The sequence below is a fragment of the Taeniopygia guttata genome, chromosome 1 (assembly GCF_048771995.1).
Source record: "Taeniopygia guttata chromosome 1, bTaeGut7.mat, whole genome shotgun sequence".
Taxonomy (NCBI): Eukaryota; Metazoa; Chordata; class Aves; order Passeriformes; family Estrildidae; genus Taeniopygia; species Taeniopygia guttata.
Genome location: NC_133024.1, coordinates 52,247,674 through 52,267,910, shown reverse-complemented (window position 1 = coordinate 52,267,910; position 20,237 = coordinate 52,247,674). Strand labels below are relative to the sequence as shown.

At 34.4% G+C, this 20,237-nt stretch overlaps 1 protein-coding gene across 4 annotated transcripts in view; it reads right to left on the bottom strand.

Moving 5' to 3' along the window:
• Nucleotides 1-6,168: 6,168 nt before the first annotated feature.
• The window catches only part of PCDH9 (protocadherin 9), a 670,991-nt gene continuing 656,922 nt past the window's right edge, over nucleotides 6,169-20,237 (bottom strand). For all 4 annotated transcript variants that reach the window (XM_030286755.4, XM_072937242.1, XM_030286774.4 and 1 more), the window contains one exon: nucleotides 6,169-9,402. In XM_030286755.4, coding sequence (XP_030142615.1) covers nucleotides 9,029-9,402 — 374 coding nt within the window. In that variant the 3' untranslated portion in view covers nucleotides 6,169-9,028. The remainder of the gene's footprint in view (nucleotides 9,403-20,237) is intronic.

The window sequence follows — 20,237 nt, the reverse complement described above, 5'->3', positions numbered from 1 at the left end:
TGCTCAACTATGCACCTAAATCTGAGGAGCCAGAGACCTGCTCAATATTTAATTTCCCTCAAAATCATACATCTAGAGGCTCCAGAGCCATTTTTAAAATTGTTTTAAGAATGAGGTTTAGACTCACCATGAGGCACAACAGTTCAGTTTCATTCAGGGCTGCTCCTAAAGAAGGAGGCAAGCAGTGTGTTGTTGACTCAGCAAGTAGGTAGTTCTAGCTGAATGAACAGACTCTCATAAATTTTGCTTTCATAACACAGTACAGGTGGCTTTTTGGTCAGTCGGTTGGTGGGTTGGTTGGTTTTGTTTTTTTTTGTAGTGAGTAAAATAATTGTCTTTATGTGCCTGCCTCCTTTTAATTTTTTTTTCCTCTGGGGGTCTGAACACCACAAGGTAGACAGTAATTATGCATGATCTTTATCAATAATGTAGAAGAGATTCCTATTGAAGATAGCTTAAGTGTCCTAAGAGTACAAGATCATGCAGTAAAAGCACAGGACTATGTCATTCTCTATGGTAAATAATACTCCTGAAGAAAAATTCTAAACCCCCCCACAAATTAAAAGTACAAATACTGTAAACAGAATTCAAATTTCTCTTCCCAGAAGAAAACTCTACACTTGAATTAAAAACCACAAAGCAATACATAAACTTAAAGAAAGCTCTCTTAAACAATTACTTACACAGTACTAAGAAATATGCAATTCTTGATACATAAAAATTAAATTAAGACTTGCAATAGAGAAAAAGAGAATTGTGTGAATAATGTAATATTGGTTTTTGATTTTATGTGACTGGATTTCTTTAATCTCACATTGAATTAATTTAAACTTCAGACATTTTAATAACCCAGACCTTTCTGTAGAATGTTGCACTTGAAAAGAAATTCACCAATTGCTTTATGACATTACACCTGTATCTTTACCATCTGTGCCCTTTTGTGAGGGCTAGGAGAGTCTGAATTGTTTATGAGGAATGTAATTCTTTGTGAACTGTCTTTTTTCTTTGCTGGTTGGTAGCACATAATTTCTTGATCATTAAAGCCTACAGATTATTTACAAATTATCTGTAGATAAAGATTTTATAAGGATTTGATACTGAGAATTTAATGGTCAAACTCACTGCTCAGTTACGTGGCATTGTTTGTGGTCTCTATATTCAAATAGCAGGAAAAAGACCAAATTCTAAAAAAAAAAAAATAAAAAAAAGAATGGTATAGCTTTGCCACAATTCTTCAATGACACCCCTTTTCCACCAGGCAGTGATATTAAATGCCGTGCGTACACAAACCTATATACATAGGAGGGTCATTTTTTATGGTGCTAGAGAGATGTGAAGGCTCAAAATTACTCTCTTCATTGTTGCAACAATTTACTGCTTCCCTAATGCATACAGACTTCTCCTACCCCATTTCTTTCCCGTCTTTGTGCTACACTCTCTCTCCTGCTCTCCACTTTGAGACCAATAAGGTCAACAGCCTGAAGGGAAGGGAAGGGAAGGGAAGGGAAGGGAAGGGAAGGGAAGGGAAGGGAAGGGAAGGGAAGGGAAGGGAAGGGAAGGGAAGGGAAGGGAAGGGAAGGGAAGGGAAGGGAAGGGAAGGGAAGGGAAGGGAAGGGAAGGGAAGGGAAGGGAAGGGAAGGGAAGGGAAGGGAAGGGAAGGGAAGGGAAGGGAAGGGAAGGGAAGGGAAGGGAAGGGAAGGGAAGGGAAGGGAAGGGAAGGGAAGGGAAGGGAAGGGAAGGGAAGGGAAGGGAAGGGAAGGGAAGGGAAGGGAAGGGAAGGGAGTGTCCTATGGTATTTTGCAGTGAAATAACAGCAGAAAATTAGTTTCCTTTGAACATTAACATATTTAAATGCCAGTAAAATACTGGTTAATGGTTTTTAAAAATAATCTAGAAACTTCCTATTGAATTTGGTATATCTAAGGTTTTACCAAAACCAGTTCCCAGTTTTGTTGATCCTTTCCACAATATGAAACATGAAGAAAAAAAAAAAAGCAAGCTGTTTAGTGTACCAGATTTCTGACTAATTTTCTGTTAAATCAGCTGTCATAAACATTATCGAGTGTAGAGTTTCTCCCTATCTGATCCAAGACTTAATATGTCTTTAGCTGAGAAATTAAGAATGTATGTTTACTTCTGATACTACAGTCTACAAAACTTAACTACTGTATTACGCATTCATTTTATGTCTGATTTAAAGTACAGAGCTCATCCTAGTATCAATTGTGGATAAAAGCAAAAAGTTGTTTCAAAGCTATTGGGGCACTCTCAACTGCATGAAGAAATTTTATCTCAGCTTCCCTTTAATCTGGATTATGTGTAAAGAGATAGTAAACACATAAAAAGACACATTCTTAAAACTCAGTTCACTAATAAATATTGTTATAGATATATATTTAGACAAAAAAAGAAACAGTTATAATTCCCGTACAGTACTTACCCATTTTAACATTATCACATGGTTGTACAAACAGGATTATAACAAGCAAAAGAAAACACTTTATTTAATGAATAAATAATCAAAAGCATTGGTGAGGATAGTCTTAATAATATGCTGCTTCATACAGTTTAAAGTACATCAAACAACAAAATCCATAGTCCCAAAATTCCATTAAATAATACTGAGTAATTATGTGACCGATAATATTTATGTATATATATATAATTTATATATATATATATATTTGTAGGTATATAATCATATCATTATGAGTAATTAAGGTATCTATTTACATGCCATGCAATATTAGAATGTGTTGCAATACCTAGGCACAACAGGTGGACTTAAGAATGGCTTGAAAAAAAAAAAAAAAAGAACAACTTATTTTTCAAAATGAGGGACATTAGTTTCCTTAAGTCCTTTCTTTTCATAATATACAGTGAGAATTTCAGATACTTTCTGATAGCTAAAACCATCCTTATTTTTGCTATTGTACAGTTAGGCAGCAGTATAAACTTAGATCTTTAATAAGAACCATGAGATGCTGCAGTTAGAGAAAGCATTCTTGTTTCAAAACATATCATATGACATGCATGTCTGTGATATTCTTCTCATTGCGGACCCAGTTCTGTGAAATTCTGAGCTATTCCTACAAGAGGAGGTTTACTGCTGTGTTCTAAAGAAGTTAAATGCATTCAGTGTCTCAAGAGAGCTACAGATTATTTGACAAGATGTGGGTACATGTAAGCACATAAGTTCTATTATTGTCCAGCAAAGTGATGTGTCTCCATCAATGTAAAAAAACAAAACAAAACAAAACAAAAATGAAAACAAAAACAAAAACAAAACCAACCCCCACCCCCCCACTCCCAGCTTAATTTATTGGCATTTATTTCAGTTTGTAAGTAAACTACAATGTGATTTAAAGACTTTGAAATTGCACATTTACCACTTCTAAAGTGTTATATACTGCTCTATTGACCAGTCTATACTAAGGGACCTTCCATTTCTGTTACTAATTATTCTACGGGTCCTAACAATTTTGTTTGTAAGAGGCTTAATAAAGCCTGGAGGATCAGAACCAGGCCCTCTATGTTATGATCTTATTTTCAACTCAACTGGTTTAAAACAAAGTATAGAATGAACTATCACCATATACATATATATATATACATATAATGTGTATATATATATATATATATATATAAATATATAAATAATTAAAGCATTTTATCACATAAAAGCTGTGTTAAATACAGTATTATATTTCAGAGAACTCAAACTGAAACACAAATAATGTGTGAAAAAAGGGTATCTCATAATTTTGCAAATAAGCATCGACCAATAAGAGTCTCTTTCTGGAACAAGATGAAAAGTCAGAGGTGGTTTTAGATTAGGGGGTAATTATATTTGATGGATGTGTCCACTAAGGTGGTGAGCAGTGCAAGTTAATAAAACTCATGTTAATTGAGTTACAGCTCAACTGTCCATGATATACTGAGCTGTTTCACACCTCTGGGTTATGTTGTATCATGTTCTCTGTATATTAAAATGCCTTTCTGTGCTCTAGAGCTAGTCCCCTTTTTGAAGTTTTTCATCACAGCAGAAATTATTACAAGTATGCTAATTAAAGTCAAGACTTTGGAACACAGTTCCACAATAGAATTGTATTAAATAGGAAAAATGGAGCTGTGAGTTCTGAGTTGCTTTTACAGTCTGAGCTGGCTCACATGAGGACATGTTCTGTAGAGAACTCTTACTTATTTGTTCATGCTTATAGAAAGGATTCATGCCATAATAAATTGTATAATCTGAATCAGGTAAATAGTAAATAGTAAAACAAAACTTGTCCTTCTGTCTGAATTGGATATGACTCCACTGCTCTGCTCTCATGGCAGTAGCATACTTTTGTAATATACTTTGAGGTACTGCCTAAGGCTGCTAGACCATACCACTGTGTCTTTTAGCACGTTATGAGTCTGTGGCCTGTGGATCCACTGACATCCCCTACTGCCACATTTCATGACTTTCACTATATCTTGTCTTTCATTAAAGCAACTAATGCCTCCCTTTGCTTAAAACATCCCAAGATTCAACTTCCTGCTCTTAACGCAGATATACATCTCCTGCATTTATGTCATTTATATATCCAAAGTTTCCTAAGTTTGTCCTTTATTTTAATGTACTCCATGATAAAGTCCTTAAGATTCCTTCTGATCTTGAATCTCAATAATAGCTCATTAAGGTAATAATCACATTAAGCAAGGAATGTGAATATCATTTTCTTTCTATCTATTTGTTAAAATTTATGTATAGTGCATAATCCAAATTCTGCTCCATTTATTTCTTTGGCAGCCTTCACACAGTATTCCACGGAGTTCCAAGTGAACTTCAACAAGGGACGTTGAGTAGGCAATTTCCTAAACTTTTTCTCTAGGAAAATACAGCACAAAATTTTTCTTTCATATACCCTCATCATGCTGTGGGGCTCAGTAATCCCACCATCATGCTTTTTCTCCTTGTTACATAATCTATAAAGGATCTCAAGAAGACATCTAATCCACCTTCTCCCTCTGAACAAAAAAACCTCATGAATTGTTAGCTATTTTTTCTTTCTATACTTCAAAGTACCAAGCCCATCTCTAGGCAATCTGTTCTAGTAGTACATCACTACATAAACTAATAGAAAATGTTTCATAGCTCAAGTCTAAACTTTTTTTTTTGTTGTTGTTTGTTTGTTTGTTTTTTTTCCCCAAGTGTTGCTGGCTGCTCTGTCTTTAGTAAGAGTTAATACAGCATAGGAATAAAGTAGGACTAAGTAACTATGTCTATTCATACTTTCAATTTTCTATTTGGACTAAGGGATTTGGTCAGTGACAGTAAAAACAGAGGACTATGAAAGAAATATTTGGCAAACGTTTTTAGCAGTCTTTTAAATATGTGCCTTAACAAATAAATAAATTAAGACACTCAGTCTGAAGGAAAGCAAAAAGCCAGAACTGATATCAGAGAGGCATCTGTATCATGACAGGTTATTAATAATTTGAAGTAATATTTAGCCTCAAAGATAGCAAAACTGAATAGTCACCAATACTCATCTGTCATCTCATTGGGTGAAGTGGGATTTGAAAATTTTAAAGCTCCTCATCTGAGATATCACAAAATTCCTGAAGGTTTTTTCCTTTCTTTTTTTTTTTTTTCCTCTTTTTTTCCTGAGTTTTGGACAATAGTAGTACTACTACTGATTGAGCCAACCAAATGGTTGTGAAGGAACGAGCACTTACTAAATACATGTTTAGGGCCAAATTCAAATTCTGTGGAAACATCTGGGAAACATTAATTTAGCTGAAATGAAATTAAGATGCAGTTCTCAGTGCTGCAGATATTTCCTTCCTTCCTTCCTTCCTTCCTTCCTTCCTTCCTTCCTTCCTTCCTTCCTTCCTTCCTTCCTTCCTTCCTTCCTTCCTTCCTTCCTTCCTTCCTTCCTTCCTTCCTTCCTTCCTTCCTTCCTTCCTTCCTTCCTTCCTTCCTTCCTTCCTTCCTTCCTTCCTTCCTTCCTTCCTTCCTTCCTTCCTTCCTTCCTTCCTTCCTTCCTTCCTTCCTTCCTTCCTTCCTTCCTTCCTTCCTTCCTTCCTTCCTTCCTTCCTTCCTTCCTTCCTTCCCAGCCTCCCGTCTGTCCATCGCTGACTCTGTCTCTCTTGCTCTCTTTTTCTTCTTTCTTTCTCAGCTTTTTTTTTTCTCCTGTCTTTTTCATTTACTAACCATTTCAAAGCTGGGTAAGGCCTTAATATTCTAAAATTACACAGAATTTGAGAAAATTAGATAAAATTTTCACCTGCTAGCAATTGAAACCAAATTTGTTTTAGCTTCTCCTGCACAGGTTGATAATAGGACAAAGTATTGAAGGTTGGAACAGACTATAGTTCTTTTTTTGCAGCAATAGTAAAATCTTTTATTTTCTGTCCATGATCAAAATATTTTCAAATATATTCTGTTTAAAAAACTATTTGTAATTTAAACTGGTTGGTGCTATTTGGGTTTTCAAATAATTGTTATATTTCTGGTCTTAATCTAGAACTCAGTACATATCTGCTTTAAAACTCAGCATGTTCAAAAATAGGTACTCTTACTGACACATATTTTTCAAGGTTGTTCAGCATTTTCTTTTTTTATTTTGTTGCTTTTTACCTGTGCTGCAACAAAAATTATTATGCAGCTACTCAAATTTTCCTTGTAGGAAAGAATTTACTCTATTTTGATATGACTTAATTCTACTCTCAAAAGAAAGACCAAAGTGTGATAAGTGCTGTATTTCCTATATGCTACCCCTGTACTTTTACAGAGATTCATGCAAGGATCCTTATTCCATATGGCTATGTTGGCCTAACAAATGTTGGCTAGATTCTGTCATCCTTGTAATGAGTAAGTAAAATTTTACCCAAGTCAAATAATTAATTTTGAATAAGTTCCTACTTACATAAGAATGTCAGAATATAGACCTTCAGATTTATCATTTGCTGTATATTCCAGTCTTACACATATAGATATGAACTTAATGGACCATGGTATGCTTAAAAAAATAACTGGAAATTCAGAATGAAGCAAAGAAACAAATCAACCAACAATAACAGGATGAAAGAGAAATTAATAGGAATAAAATCCCTTAGGAATCTGCCCAAGAACTAACACAACACAATCAGAAATTCAGAACATTTATTGCAAAAGCTGAATAACTAAATAATGTTGAACTGGCAAAGCAGTAACAAGGATAACTGGTTAGATATTTATTCTGTCAAAGTCATCAAACAACCCTCACAAACTGACATAAGTACTGCAATAAGCAATGCACCCCTAACCCATTTTTAAGCCTTTTGTACTGTGGAAGAAAAAATAAAAGTGAATTGCTATATACAAAAGAATAAAGAAAGAAACAAAAAGGTTCTGTTTTTTTGGTAAAAATAAAATCACCTTCAGATTAGCTGAATTTGTTACTTTAAGACTGATGTTTCACTGTGGCATAAGTAACTTCCTTTTTTCTGTAAGGACTTTTTTTTTTTTTTTGCATGCTATTTATTTGTGTAAATCATCTTTCATGCCTTAACAAAAACCATCTAAAAATGTTCTGGATTTGGATTTGCTTTGCGTGCAACTTAGATCTTACTAACATTAGGAGTCACTCTGCTGATTTGACCGAGGTGAATTGATACTGGTACCTGCCAGGCATTGACCAACTATGATAACAAACAGCTAAACAGCAATCATTAGAGATTTAACCCTTTATTCCCCCAACTAGCCTACCAGGAGAATGCTCTGTTACATCATGAAGGCACAACACATTAAATATTCTCTGGCTATGGTCTAAAAACACTTGTGTTACTACAACGTTAACGCAGATGAAGATCAACACAAATGCTGCTGTTTCAGCAATACGAACTGTCTTAGGTATAGACACACACCTGCCCAACTGGAAAAGCATTATTATTGTATTTTGCTCCTGCAGAATTTCCTCCACATATTTCAGCTGGGATCAACATCAGCTACCACTCATTAAATGACAGAATACAACTAATTTGATCAAGGAGCCCAAACAAATAGCCTTCTCCCTCACCCATTACCACACATTTAAATATTATTTTGTTTTGCAATTTCCCTGTTTTATGAAACATAATGGGAAAAAAAAAAAAAACCAACTTGCTAAGTTTTTAGCCCTTACACAAGTCATTTCATTTCTTCATATTAAATTAAAAAAAAAAAAAAGAAGAAATTCTAACTGAATACTGTCGTCATTTGCTACTACATAGAAAAAAAGGGTTTTTTTTCCTTTTCTACAAGTAGCCTTCCTTTCTACCCCATCACTTTCTTACTTTTAATACAAGTGGCTTGAGTTTCTTGGGACATTGTGTGTCAGACAGACTATTAACACAGAAACACCATCACTGAAAATAAAAGCAAAACAACAAGAAAGCAAATGAAAGAAATTAAAAAGCAACTGTGAAACACAGAAATATGCTACAGTATCTTTTCAAGTGAACATTATAAGTACACAAAAATTGTGAGTAATAATTGTTGCTATTTACAAGTATTTGAACGCTGATTGACTTACAAGTGTCCACTAACATTGTTAATAGCACAAGAGGTTTAATGTTTACAGCTTCAATTGTTTGCAATATGATCTTAAGTATAACGGTCCCAGCATAGATCAATGACAACAAAAGCACAATTTTCTAACTGGATATGCTTTTCAATCTTTGCAATCCACTGGGCTTTTGCACCCTCTCACTCTCCAAATGCATCTTCTGTTTTTCATAGCAGCAATCCAGGGTCAAAAAACAAAGAAACAAAAAAGGATATTTTCAAACTGGAGAGATCTCTGCAGACTTTAATCATGTCTATTTAACAAAACCACACAACTAGCAGAAACACTCTTTCATGTTGCAGGACATCATACCTTCCACGGTGCTAACATAAAGATATGCGAATCTCTGCTAGGTGAAGCATAGAGGTCTACTCAGTACATAAAGCTCTGACTCACACATAGTATTAGCAAGTCTAAGTAAGCTAAAGTCATTGGTCCAAAGTAAGCATTTCTTATAGTTGGTGCTCCTTTGGACTCTCCACAGATCCCGAGGCCTGTTTATAAGACTTCAAGTTGGCCAGAGGAATGTCAGTCATGTGGTTGCCAGTGTTGAAATGGCCCTCACTGGAACCATACTGCTTTCGATCACTGAACTGGTTTCTATTGCTATCTTCTTTCCAGGTCCTGGTCAATGTGTGTCCATTAACTAGTTTGTCCTTCTTAACCCATTCCTTCTGAGGTGCAAAGGTGGAGAGAGGAGACTTTGGCTGTTGGTATGGGCCCAAGCTAGGAGGCATCCAACAGTTGTCTGAGTGACCCAAAACCAGGCATTCTTGAGTACACATCTCTGTAGCTTCAGCTAATCCTCGTGGACCAAGAGGCCCATCTGGAAGAAAAACAGAAAAAGAAAAAAGGGGAGAAAGGGGGGAAAAAGGACATAATATTAGATATTGTGACATTTGTCATTTAAAATACACATAGACCTCAGGAGAAAATTAACAATGATCCTGCAACCAAATATTGTGCTGGTAAATGCTACATATATTTTCATTTTGCTAGAGAGTAGTTGTTTTGTAGAGCATATACTCCCTGTATATGCTACCTGCCTTGCTTCCAGAAGTGGAGAAACAGTTCAGTTATCCCTATGCTATTGGTCTGAGATCCTACAACTACTCAGATCTACCCTTGCAGATTCTGAGTAAGAATTAATGCTTTTAAGGGCCTATTATTTGGATGTATTCTGTTCTGTTTTCAACTCATCTTACTGCTGAAGAACTTTGGTGAATTTACAGTCTACTGCAAACTGAGAAACATCTGTACTATCCAAAAACAGAATTCCCCAAAGGAATTCTCTGTTCACAGGATTATTCTAATATCTACTGTTTACAAACACAGCTTGATGCATAGTTCTAGGTATCTACCCAGTGGATGCACACTTCAATGCATAATCCCAACAAGTAAGACACAAGTTAATTTTGCTTGATTTAATATGAAACCAGGAAGCAGTTCAAAATATTGCATCAGGAAAGAGAATAAAATAGGTAACTCTTCTGAGCATTAAACACATCTCAGATGCTATACAGATACAACCAAAAGTCAAGAAAAAAAAAAAAAATCTTATGTAAATCTGGCACTTTATAAAGAGCCATTCTCATAATTCTTTGTAAGCTAGAAATATAAGACCACAGGAGACAGAAATGAAGATTGCTGAAGTACTATGCATATTAAATATATACATAATTTTTCACACACTATTGAGGACACAGCAGGCCAGCTGCAGGCCTCTCACAATCAAGCAGACAGGTCACCCATGCCTTCAGCAACACTAAATTCCTCTCAGTCTTACTGCATTTTTAAATTACTTAAATTGCTCATCTGCTCAGCCTGGATGTATGAAGAACGGCAAGCCAGGAAAAAAGCAAAGAAATCACTTTGTGTAGTTTTGTTAGATATTTCTCTGTATCTGGGATATGCTTTGCCAGGAGTCATGGCTGTGTTGTAATTCTGAGCAAGAATTTTGAGATGTCTTTTCTTGACTTCAGAGTAAATCAACAGGCTACTATTGAAAACATTTGAAGAGTTAAGGAGACATATTTTCTTGATTAACCAGCCCAGTGACAGGAAGGAAATTATAGATTGATTTTTGAGAAAGAACATTAGCAAGTAGGCATGAATAGCAAAGTTACTAATCAGAAGAAAAATGTCAGCGGTTTATCAGAAAAAAAAAAGTATCTTAATAATAATCTAATTGAGACTCAAAATGATAAGTGAAGACACTCCAACAAAGATTTCCCTGTTAAAATGCCAAAGAATATTTTGTTCTCTTGTACTCCATGCATATACAATAAATTACTCTTCCTAACGTCTTTTTCTGAACACTGAAATTAACTCAATTAATTTTATGGAAACTCATATTCATTTCCCACTGCTTTTAAACACAGATATAAAAAAAGTCAGACATATTTGTGCATGTTATATTAGCAATTAGCTAATCCTCTTATCTCTGAGCAACTCTGTTATGTGACAGAATATAATAAGCTATAATAAAAGATCCCACTGAATTCTCCACATAAGAAAGTGTCCTATTGCTGAAAACTAGAACATGAAAAATGTATAGAATAAATGCTAGCTTCCATTTAGATCAATACAAGGTGAAATAATTAAACAAAAACCATTAGGAAAAAAGAAAAAACAACTGTAAAGTAGGATCTAACAAGAGATTTCAATGAGAACCATGAACTACAATTCTAAAATGAGACTTGAAAGAGAAGTGCATTTTCCTTTTTTTTCTATAAAACTCTCTTTTGAATCCTTTATTATGAAGGTCTAACCAAACTTTGGCAGGTACTTTGAGAGAAATAAACCCAAACCAAAACAATTATGAGTAAAGAAATGGCTCACAGTACATTGTTCACTTTTCCAAAAATTAATCTACAGGTAAATGCTGACTTTTAACTTTGTTTTTGGCTGTAAACTAAAGTTCCGTTTTAATTAGTTTTTTTCCCATTTCAGAGGAAAAAAAGTAAGAAGTGGCAGAACTATTTTCAACCTGCCTACTCTTCCAGTAAACTACTATTTTCCTGAACAAGAAAGAAAAAAAAAAGGTTTAGCAGACATTAAAACTTTCAAAATAGAAAGAAAACATTTTGCCACAGAATTACACTTTTAAAGAAGGATGGTGCATGCATTGTGTACTTCTAATCTGCAGTGGAATAAAAGTAACAGGAGAGCCTTCAGTACGATAGTTCTGAAGGGCATAAGTTTTTTTATTTATTTATTTATTTAAATAGATTTCAAGATATAAGACTATAATTTCCATTTAAAATTTAAATAAGCAATAAGCTGGTTTTACTTAAGAAAAAATATGCATGTGGCCCTATAAGCTACATGACAAACTCTTTGGAAGATTTACTTCATGTGTTTTGCTTTCTTTAGTAACAGTGCTAAGCAGTTAATACTGTTCAATTTGGAATGAATTTTAAGCATCCTTTGCATTAGCCATCTCTAAGCTGATAGACTTTCTGGAGAGCACTGGAATATTCAGATATCTGCTACTACTGTGAGCAGCAGACAGGAATGGGGTAACAATGCTGAAAAGATTACCTATTCAAGAATTGCTCCTTGGGTTTTTTTCAGCTTAACAAAATACCACTGTCCAACTTAGACCTGAAGAATTTACTGTTGTGTGCAAGTCTTCCCCCAGTCAACCTTCCCTATACAGAGACATCAATCAAAGGCAAGACCATGCAGTCCTTATAGCAGTCATATCAATATTACAATTTTGATATGGTTGGTGGTCACACCATGTGACAGCTGTAGACAGAGTGAGACACTCTCCTTTTAGGAGAGGATTGGGAATCTCAGGGAACACCTGAAAAACACTTCTTTTAGCTGTATAATTGTTCAAACAGCTGTGAGGTATGTTACAGTCTTCACAAACGTCTACATGTGCCTGTATGTAAGAATTTCCAGAATTGAGAAGAGGTTCAGACTTATTCTCAAATGTGTATGTATACTTTCAAGTCCTCTCTCTCATGCTTCCCAATCTGTAAAATGCAGGGATATTTACTTGCCTTACTAAAATATTGTGAGATTCAAGTTTACAAAATGCCTTGCAAGTCTTCATCTAATAAATATATAACTAAGAATTATAGTTTTAATCACTTCTGGTTTGAGCCATTACAAGAGAAAAATAAATCCACAAAGTGATTTTTTTTTTGTTTTCAGAAATGCAGATCATTAGAATAATATATTTTGCTCTTGAGCTACTACAGAGAATGGTCATGCTTACTTATTGAGGAAAAAGGCAGCTTCATTGATAACATGTGCGGTGCCTGCCATACCTATTTTCAGTTAAGGCCCTTAGATAAATGATAATTGTTTGGTAAATATTGTTGCTAATAATGGCAAATATTATGATTTAGGGGATTCTACAAATTTTCTACTGTGAGATACAAGAAAAAGATGAAAAGGAAAAATGAAAGGATCTTACCTACCAAAACAACCGCCACTGTTTTCACAATTAGGTTTTTTGAGTATCTCTTTTGTTTCATTATATTCTCAATCATAAGATTTGTTCTTTTGTAAGACTCTTTATTATTCAGGTTGCTTTTAGAAGCATAAAGTATAATGATCATGAGCAGTATGATAAGAGAGAGATCTTTTGGGGATAGTGTGACTGAAGAGTTGGCTGCTATGTATGGAGAAAGCCATAATGTTGACTTAATGGTAATTATCTTTCTCCTCCACCACAGCTGAACAATAGCTTTCACCCAATTTTCTAAAGTTGCTTAATTACCACATACAATGACACCACTTAAAAACCTGTTCCTGCTGCTTTAATTCTGTAAGTGCATTAATTTGTTTCTTTTCTCTTCACAAAAATATCACTGAAATTTCTGTATCAAGCTTTTCCATGCTGAAGTACTTTATTGATATATGGGAGATTTTTTTCAAAGTATTTGTTCTCTGAACAATCCATAATCCGTGCGGCTGGTTATCAGTCTTGGCGGCTTGAATATATAATGACACAAGTGCTGATAAAACTGTACAAGCCATCTGTCTCTGGAGTTAAATGTTTTGAAAGCAAACACAAAAGTGCATAACAAACACTCCCTTAAATTGTCTTTGTAAATATTTATATCAGATCTTACCCAAAAATGCTTTTTTGTTGTTATTTTATTCTGTTAATAGCTGTCAAGCAGATGCATGACTTTCCTACTCAGAAGCAGACAGGTGTAAGAAGGAAAATAATGTATGCCACTCAAGAGCTGGTCATACCCTAATGTTGGAATTTCTGTGTGGTCTTTTATCTCTTTTTATTATGCCCAGAAGCTAAACAGCGATTTCATTGATTAACTTACTGCTGCAATTAGCAACTAGCTTCTGGTGTGATGACCAGCTGCTTTTCAACGTGCTCCTTTAAAACTCTCTTGCTTACAGCCAGAAAATTCATTCTTCATGTCTGAAAGAGCTGAGGTCACAAGATAATTTCCACTCAGTGGTACTTTTTGGTCTCAAGCAACATGAATAGGTACTCTTTGCCTGAGGTGCTAACATCAAGTACAGTGGATTTGAACATAGCCACAGTTGTGTTTCAGACAATCATATTTATTTAACTTTTCATACGGCATCTTAGAATGAAAAAGAAAACAACAGAAATGTTTTCAGCTCTACTTATCATCAAATACAGAAAGGGGATTTTTTGAGCTCTCATGGGCTACTTTATTAAACTACCTTTTCTGAGATCTAATGATTTTACAGCCTTCCCCACATATGGAACATTCATGGAACTGAAATGTCATTGTTCCATTTCATAGAGATTTTAGAACTAGTCATATATTAAATTTAAAAATTGGAAAAATATTTATAATTATGAAGATTCTTTTGCCTTTTATTTTGCTCTTAATTATCAAACCAATAAGCGGGGAAGACTTATCTTTATTTCTAGTCTATTAAAAAAAATCGAAGACTAAAAAACCACACACATGCTGTGTCAGAGGTACTTCCTTGGTATTATTAATTAAAAGAAACAGTGTCTATTAAAAATATATATTTTTAGTGACTTATTCCACGGTCATTCTACCTGGCACAGTCAATTCACATTACATCTTTAAATTACCTTGTTCAAAGGCCCCTGAATTCCTCCTATAACTGCTGTCAGTTTTGGTAGACTTATCACCTTCCACCCTGCTGCTTCTCTCTTGCTTTCCTGTTGTTCCATCCTCTGTACTCAGGTACAGATCAAGAAACGCCTGCTACTCTCTGTTCCCTGTCTTAGCCAAAACTTCTTTTTCATCAAGGCTGAAATAAATAACATTTTAGGGTTAGCTTATATCTGCATTACTTAGCAGAGATAAGCTGCCAGAATACTTAATTAGCACCATGACAGGAGGGTTGGGAAGCAGGGGAAGTAAGGGTGTGTGGGAGGGACTGCCCAGGATAAAGAAAAGCAGGAGCAAACGTATTTTCTGAAAAGGCAGGAAAACCTTACACAGTAAGATTTTCTACACTATTCTGTGTTTAAGTGATCCAGATGGGTTCCATATCATGTACATGACTCTGTACAAAAACTCTGCATGACTTTTATTCTGTGGGCAGCTAAATTTTGAAGGCAACAATATTCAAGTACTTGAAATTTTGTTTCTATCCTGTTGTGTGATGACTGAAGTTTCTTCATATCTATATCTTTTCAGAGCTAAGAATGTGAACAAAGTAGAAGTTAAGAAAGTATTCTGCATTTCTTATCTCAGGTTCCTTTCCCCTACACCTCTGCTATAAAAGTGATAATGAAATGGAATGTCAGTTTGTTATATTTTCTTTTTTTTTTTTTCTGGCATATTTCCTAGAAATTCAATGCCATTATGACTTACAAGGTACTCTTCCATCAGTAATGGCTCTGCTATAAGGATGCTATTTTTACCTGACCTAACTTTTTGTTCCTATTTCCAACTAATTTTTCTGCATTGCCATACATGTATAAAAACCTCTCTGTATCTCCTTGTGTGCATGGTCAGAAAGTAGACATATAATTCCTGTGTCTGCTAAGCTTCTAAGTTACTAGGGGTCAAGTTTATTTAGTGCTGTCTAGTCTTTAAGAACAATAGACGTATTAACCAGCATGAAGCCTGTGACCATTCTGTAGGCAAGTTGCAACAATCTGAACTCACAAGGACACAGTCCTTGCAACAAGGGTCCAGGAAGATGCCACAGGAGGTGTTCCAAAGCACCATGGCCTGGAGTAGTACTGAGCTACAACTGAGCAGCTCAAACCTGAATGATTCTTCGCTGGTCATACAAATGCAGCCCCATTACTTATCATGGATTGCATACTGTTCAGATCTAATTTATTTTTATTTTTAACTTAACTGGGTGAAACTTTACAATTTATAGTTAAAAAAAAGAAATAAAAAGTAGACTCACTAGATAATCTAGTGGTTCTATCTGGTCTTAAAAATCTATGTATCAGCAACCATTAGCATAAAGCTGCATTTTATATAAACGTTCACTGAAAAATGAAGCCAATTCTAGCATACCCTTTAGAAATACAAAAGATACAAAATAATATCTGGGATTTTCATTCTGACTTAATACATTCTGTCATTAAAAACAAACAAACAAGTGAATAAACAAACAAACAAAGACACACAAATGACTGCAATTTGTATTCTTAGCTGAAGTGTCACATTGTGGATGCAGACAGTCACCTTGCAGGAAGAGCAGGAGAAAAGAAATGCAAACAGTGTTTGGCAAAAAAAACCCCATTTGTTAACAAATAAATAAAGATTAAAAGCTTTACACATCTCTCATACAGATTTCATTCTTTGGGCACAGATGAAAAGTCAACATTTGCAAATGGAGATAGTCCAAATTCAACAATACATGGCCAGCCAGAATAGCAGATTCTCTCCCTGAGAAAATATTGTTATTTAGACAGACTTTATGGCATACAAAGAGCAGACAGCATATCTTTATAAATTTGCAACCATCTTCAGCATGGCATGGAACTCATCCATCTTTTCGTCTGCTCAAGCTACTCCTCTGAAGAATGCTATCTCACCTAATTTTATTTCCTCAAAATTGTTGTTTTTTTCCTGCCATACATTTAATTTTAGCAGGACAATCTAATGCATAAAATCTCCTCAGAGGATTCAAATGAACCTTTTAAATTTGATTGTATCACTTAATGAGACCAGTGTTCAAATATTTGGAATAATATTATATTCAGAATTAATCTTTTTCATTATGTAGCTCTTCATTTTGCTGCCTAAAAAAGTCTTTGTTCCCAAAAGGTTATGATGGATGGTGATAATAAAATATTCATAAAGCATCCCATGGTCACAATCATTTACTATCTTTTTTCTCCCAAACCTAAATATTTATGATATTTGATCAGAATATTTTGTTGAATTCACTTACAGGCAACATGCTGACACAGCACCACTTTTGACATGGTCACATTTTCTGATCTATTAATATGCCCCAAACATGAACCTGCTGTCAGTCTAAAACAATTTAAGTCTCTATTTGGAAGATTCAATCAACTGTTTAACATAAAATCAAATTTTGGTTAGTAATTTCTACAAATGATCTTTGAGAAACGATAGGATTCAATGTGAAAAAAGTAGTCAAAATGAGAAGAACTTGCAGAATATTGTGAAACTGAGCTGAACAATATTTATTTTTACTCTGCACAGTGTTGTAAATTTTTTTCTGCATTTGTTATATTCCTGACCATTAACTAATTTACATCAGGAAAATCGAAAACCATTCAGGTTGAATTTAATTTCATTTAGAATGATTGTTAAAAAAGACTAAAATATTTGATTTTTCCTGATAATCTTCTAACTTACAGCAAAATCCTGGTCTATTGACTTGTAATAAATACATATCCTGGCTCTCTGGAGTACAGGCATGAGTACTTGGAATATATTGAAGTAAGGATATTGAATTTCTTAAGCAATATATGAATAAAGGTAACATTCATGATCACCATCATCTACATATATATTATGAACTCTGCTGTTCAATTATATTATTTGTTTTATATATATATATATATATATATATTCTCTATTTTTACTTTTATATGTATTTCTATCCATTGATAAATAAGGAATCTGTGTATAACAACATAAAATTATTTCCCAAGTATTATTTTCCTAGCATAACATTAACCTCTGTAAAGCAGAAAGTGTCAAATTAAATTTTTTCCTTTAAAAGTGAATTTGAGAAAAAGAAGGAAAGAAGGAAGGGAAGGGAAGGGAAGGGAAGGGAAGGGAAGGGAAGGGAAGGGAAGGGAAGGGAAGGGAAGGGAAGGGAAGGGAAGGGAAGGGAAGGGAAGGGAAGGGAAGGGAAGGGAAGGGAAGGGAAGGGAAGGGAAGGGAAGGGAAGGGAAGGGAAGGGAAGGGAAGGGAAGGGAAGGGAAGGGAAGGGAAGGGAAGGGAAGGGAAGGGAAGGGAAGGGAAGGGAAGGGAAGGGAAGGGAAGGGAAGGGAAGGGAAGGGAAGGGAAGGGAAGGGAAGGGAAGGGAAGGGAAGGGAAGGGAAGGGAAGGGAAGGGAAGGGAAAAAGTAATTACATCCAAGGAATTCAAGGGGGAAAACCAGAAAATATCAAAGAGCTATAACTGTTATAATCCAGAAAGCAGCTCATTTAAGGATAATATAAAAATGAACATATATGTTATGGTGTTAAAAACACACTGTTAATTAAAAAATTTAATTAAAACTAATTTTGCATAAAAGTATAAATTTATTCTGTAATAAGGTTAATTACAACTATCTCAACAGACATTAAATTTAAGTTGAAATACAACTTTTTAAGAAATCCTTATTTCTGAAGTATGCTTCTTGAGACTTCTGTTTTTCTATTTTCCTTCAGTACAAATCACACCAAAATCAGATTTAGCTTAAACCAAATTTCTTGCAAATATGTGGCAGATGCCTTATGAGTATATGTTATTATATAAATAAATAGTTTAACTGATTTGAAAATACTTTTGAAGTACATTTCTCTTAGGGGTCATTGGACCTAAATCTGAGTACTCGTTCTTCTAAGTTAAGCTTCTTGACTCTGAATAATGGAAGAATGTGACAGGAAAAAGTGCTTAAATAATAGTAAATCAAGCTTAAATAGTAAGCTTGGTTATATTGTTGATTTTGTCTTCTAATCTACACAAAAATATATCCTTGTTAAATATCACAGGACACAAATGTCAGAGATGTCATTAAACTAATCCAGAAACAAAAGAATAATTTCCTAATTCTGTTTGTATAACAGCATCTCATTTACCTAATTTTGTAAAATTCAACTCAGTGCCAGTTGAGTTGTCAGAACTGCAGGCATATTGCACAGAGAATACTAGAAAGTGATCTCTTTCATTATGTCTGAGCTACACCCATGCTACAATTCCTTCTTTTTCTTTAAAAACTCTGCTCATTTATATCATTTTTCAAAAGAGATAGCCATAAGTCTCATAATGAGCTTATATAGTTTACACTAAAACTCCCATTAAACAAATGTTCCTGAGTCAAAACACTTAAATTTTATTAAACCATGCTTGAAAATTAACCTGTGCTGCATTTAGTCATTACCTTCAATGTACTCAAAATTAATATGGATGTAACATCTGTATGCAGCAAATACTTTTGGTTAGTCACAAAATCCAATTGAGATATTTAGAAAAAGCTATACTTCCAGGCCTCTAAATCTGACTTGGAAGACTGCAGAAAAAATTATCATTGTGATTCTGTAGACAAAGTCAAATAATATTTCACATGAATAATTATTCCACATTGATGGAGGAAACTATGTTTTGATAACCTTATTTTTGCTTCCTATTAAATGAAATATCTCAGCAAATGAACTCTTCCAAACATGTAACACGTCTTTTTTTTATTATTATTATATTTTATTTATTCATGCAGGAATAGCTCTAAAGTAGGCCACTTTAAGCTGCATTCAAATCTAAGTACAAAGTAAAAGGATTGTCTGAAATTAGTGAACAAAATGCACATAGAGTAGGTCTAAACTAACACATTTAAAGGAATAGCCTGGATGTTGTCTCCGGATGCCTGGACATTTTTAAGCAAGAGAATACTATAATTTATTTTTTATTTTTAAATAAGTTAAAATGCATTAGCAAGATGCTTGAAGAAGAGTTGTTACTAGGAGCACAGTTCATGAACATTTACACATCCAACAAGCTCTTTACATTCTCCTTTATGTCTATACTCAATCTGGTTTCTCAAGTAGTAAGAAAGTAATGGGAAATTTGGTTCACATGTAAAGCATATTTTGGGAAGGAACATGACAAGAAAAACACTTGGTTTGATTTCCTCAAACTACTGGGTTTTTATAATACCCAAAGACAAAGTGGGAGGCTTGCTTGCCTCCATAGAATTAATTTCAGTGTTATAAAATGTGGCTAGAAGCAGATATTTCTTGTCCAGTCACATAAGAATCCTACAATTTCTCTAACATGAGAGCTGTGAATACTTGGCAATACACTGTATCTATTTTCTTGGTTCCAGTTTTAGATGTAAAGGTAAACTGGTTTTGTTTTCCACAAGGTAACAATAAATTAAGAAAAAAGTAATAAAAAAATACATGCATGATATAATCTCAGACCCATATTTAATGATGTATAATATAGGCTTATCCGTCTCAAGCTTCTGAAAATAATGAGCAGTATGAACATGTTTCTGTTTACTGAACTTGTA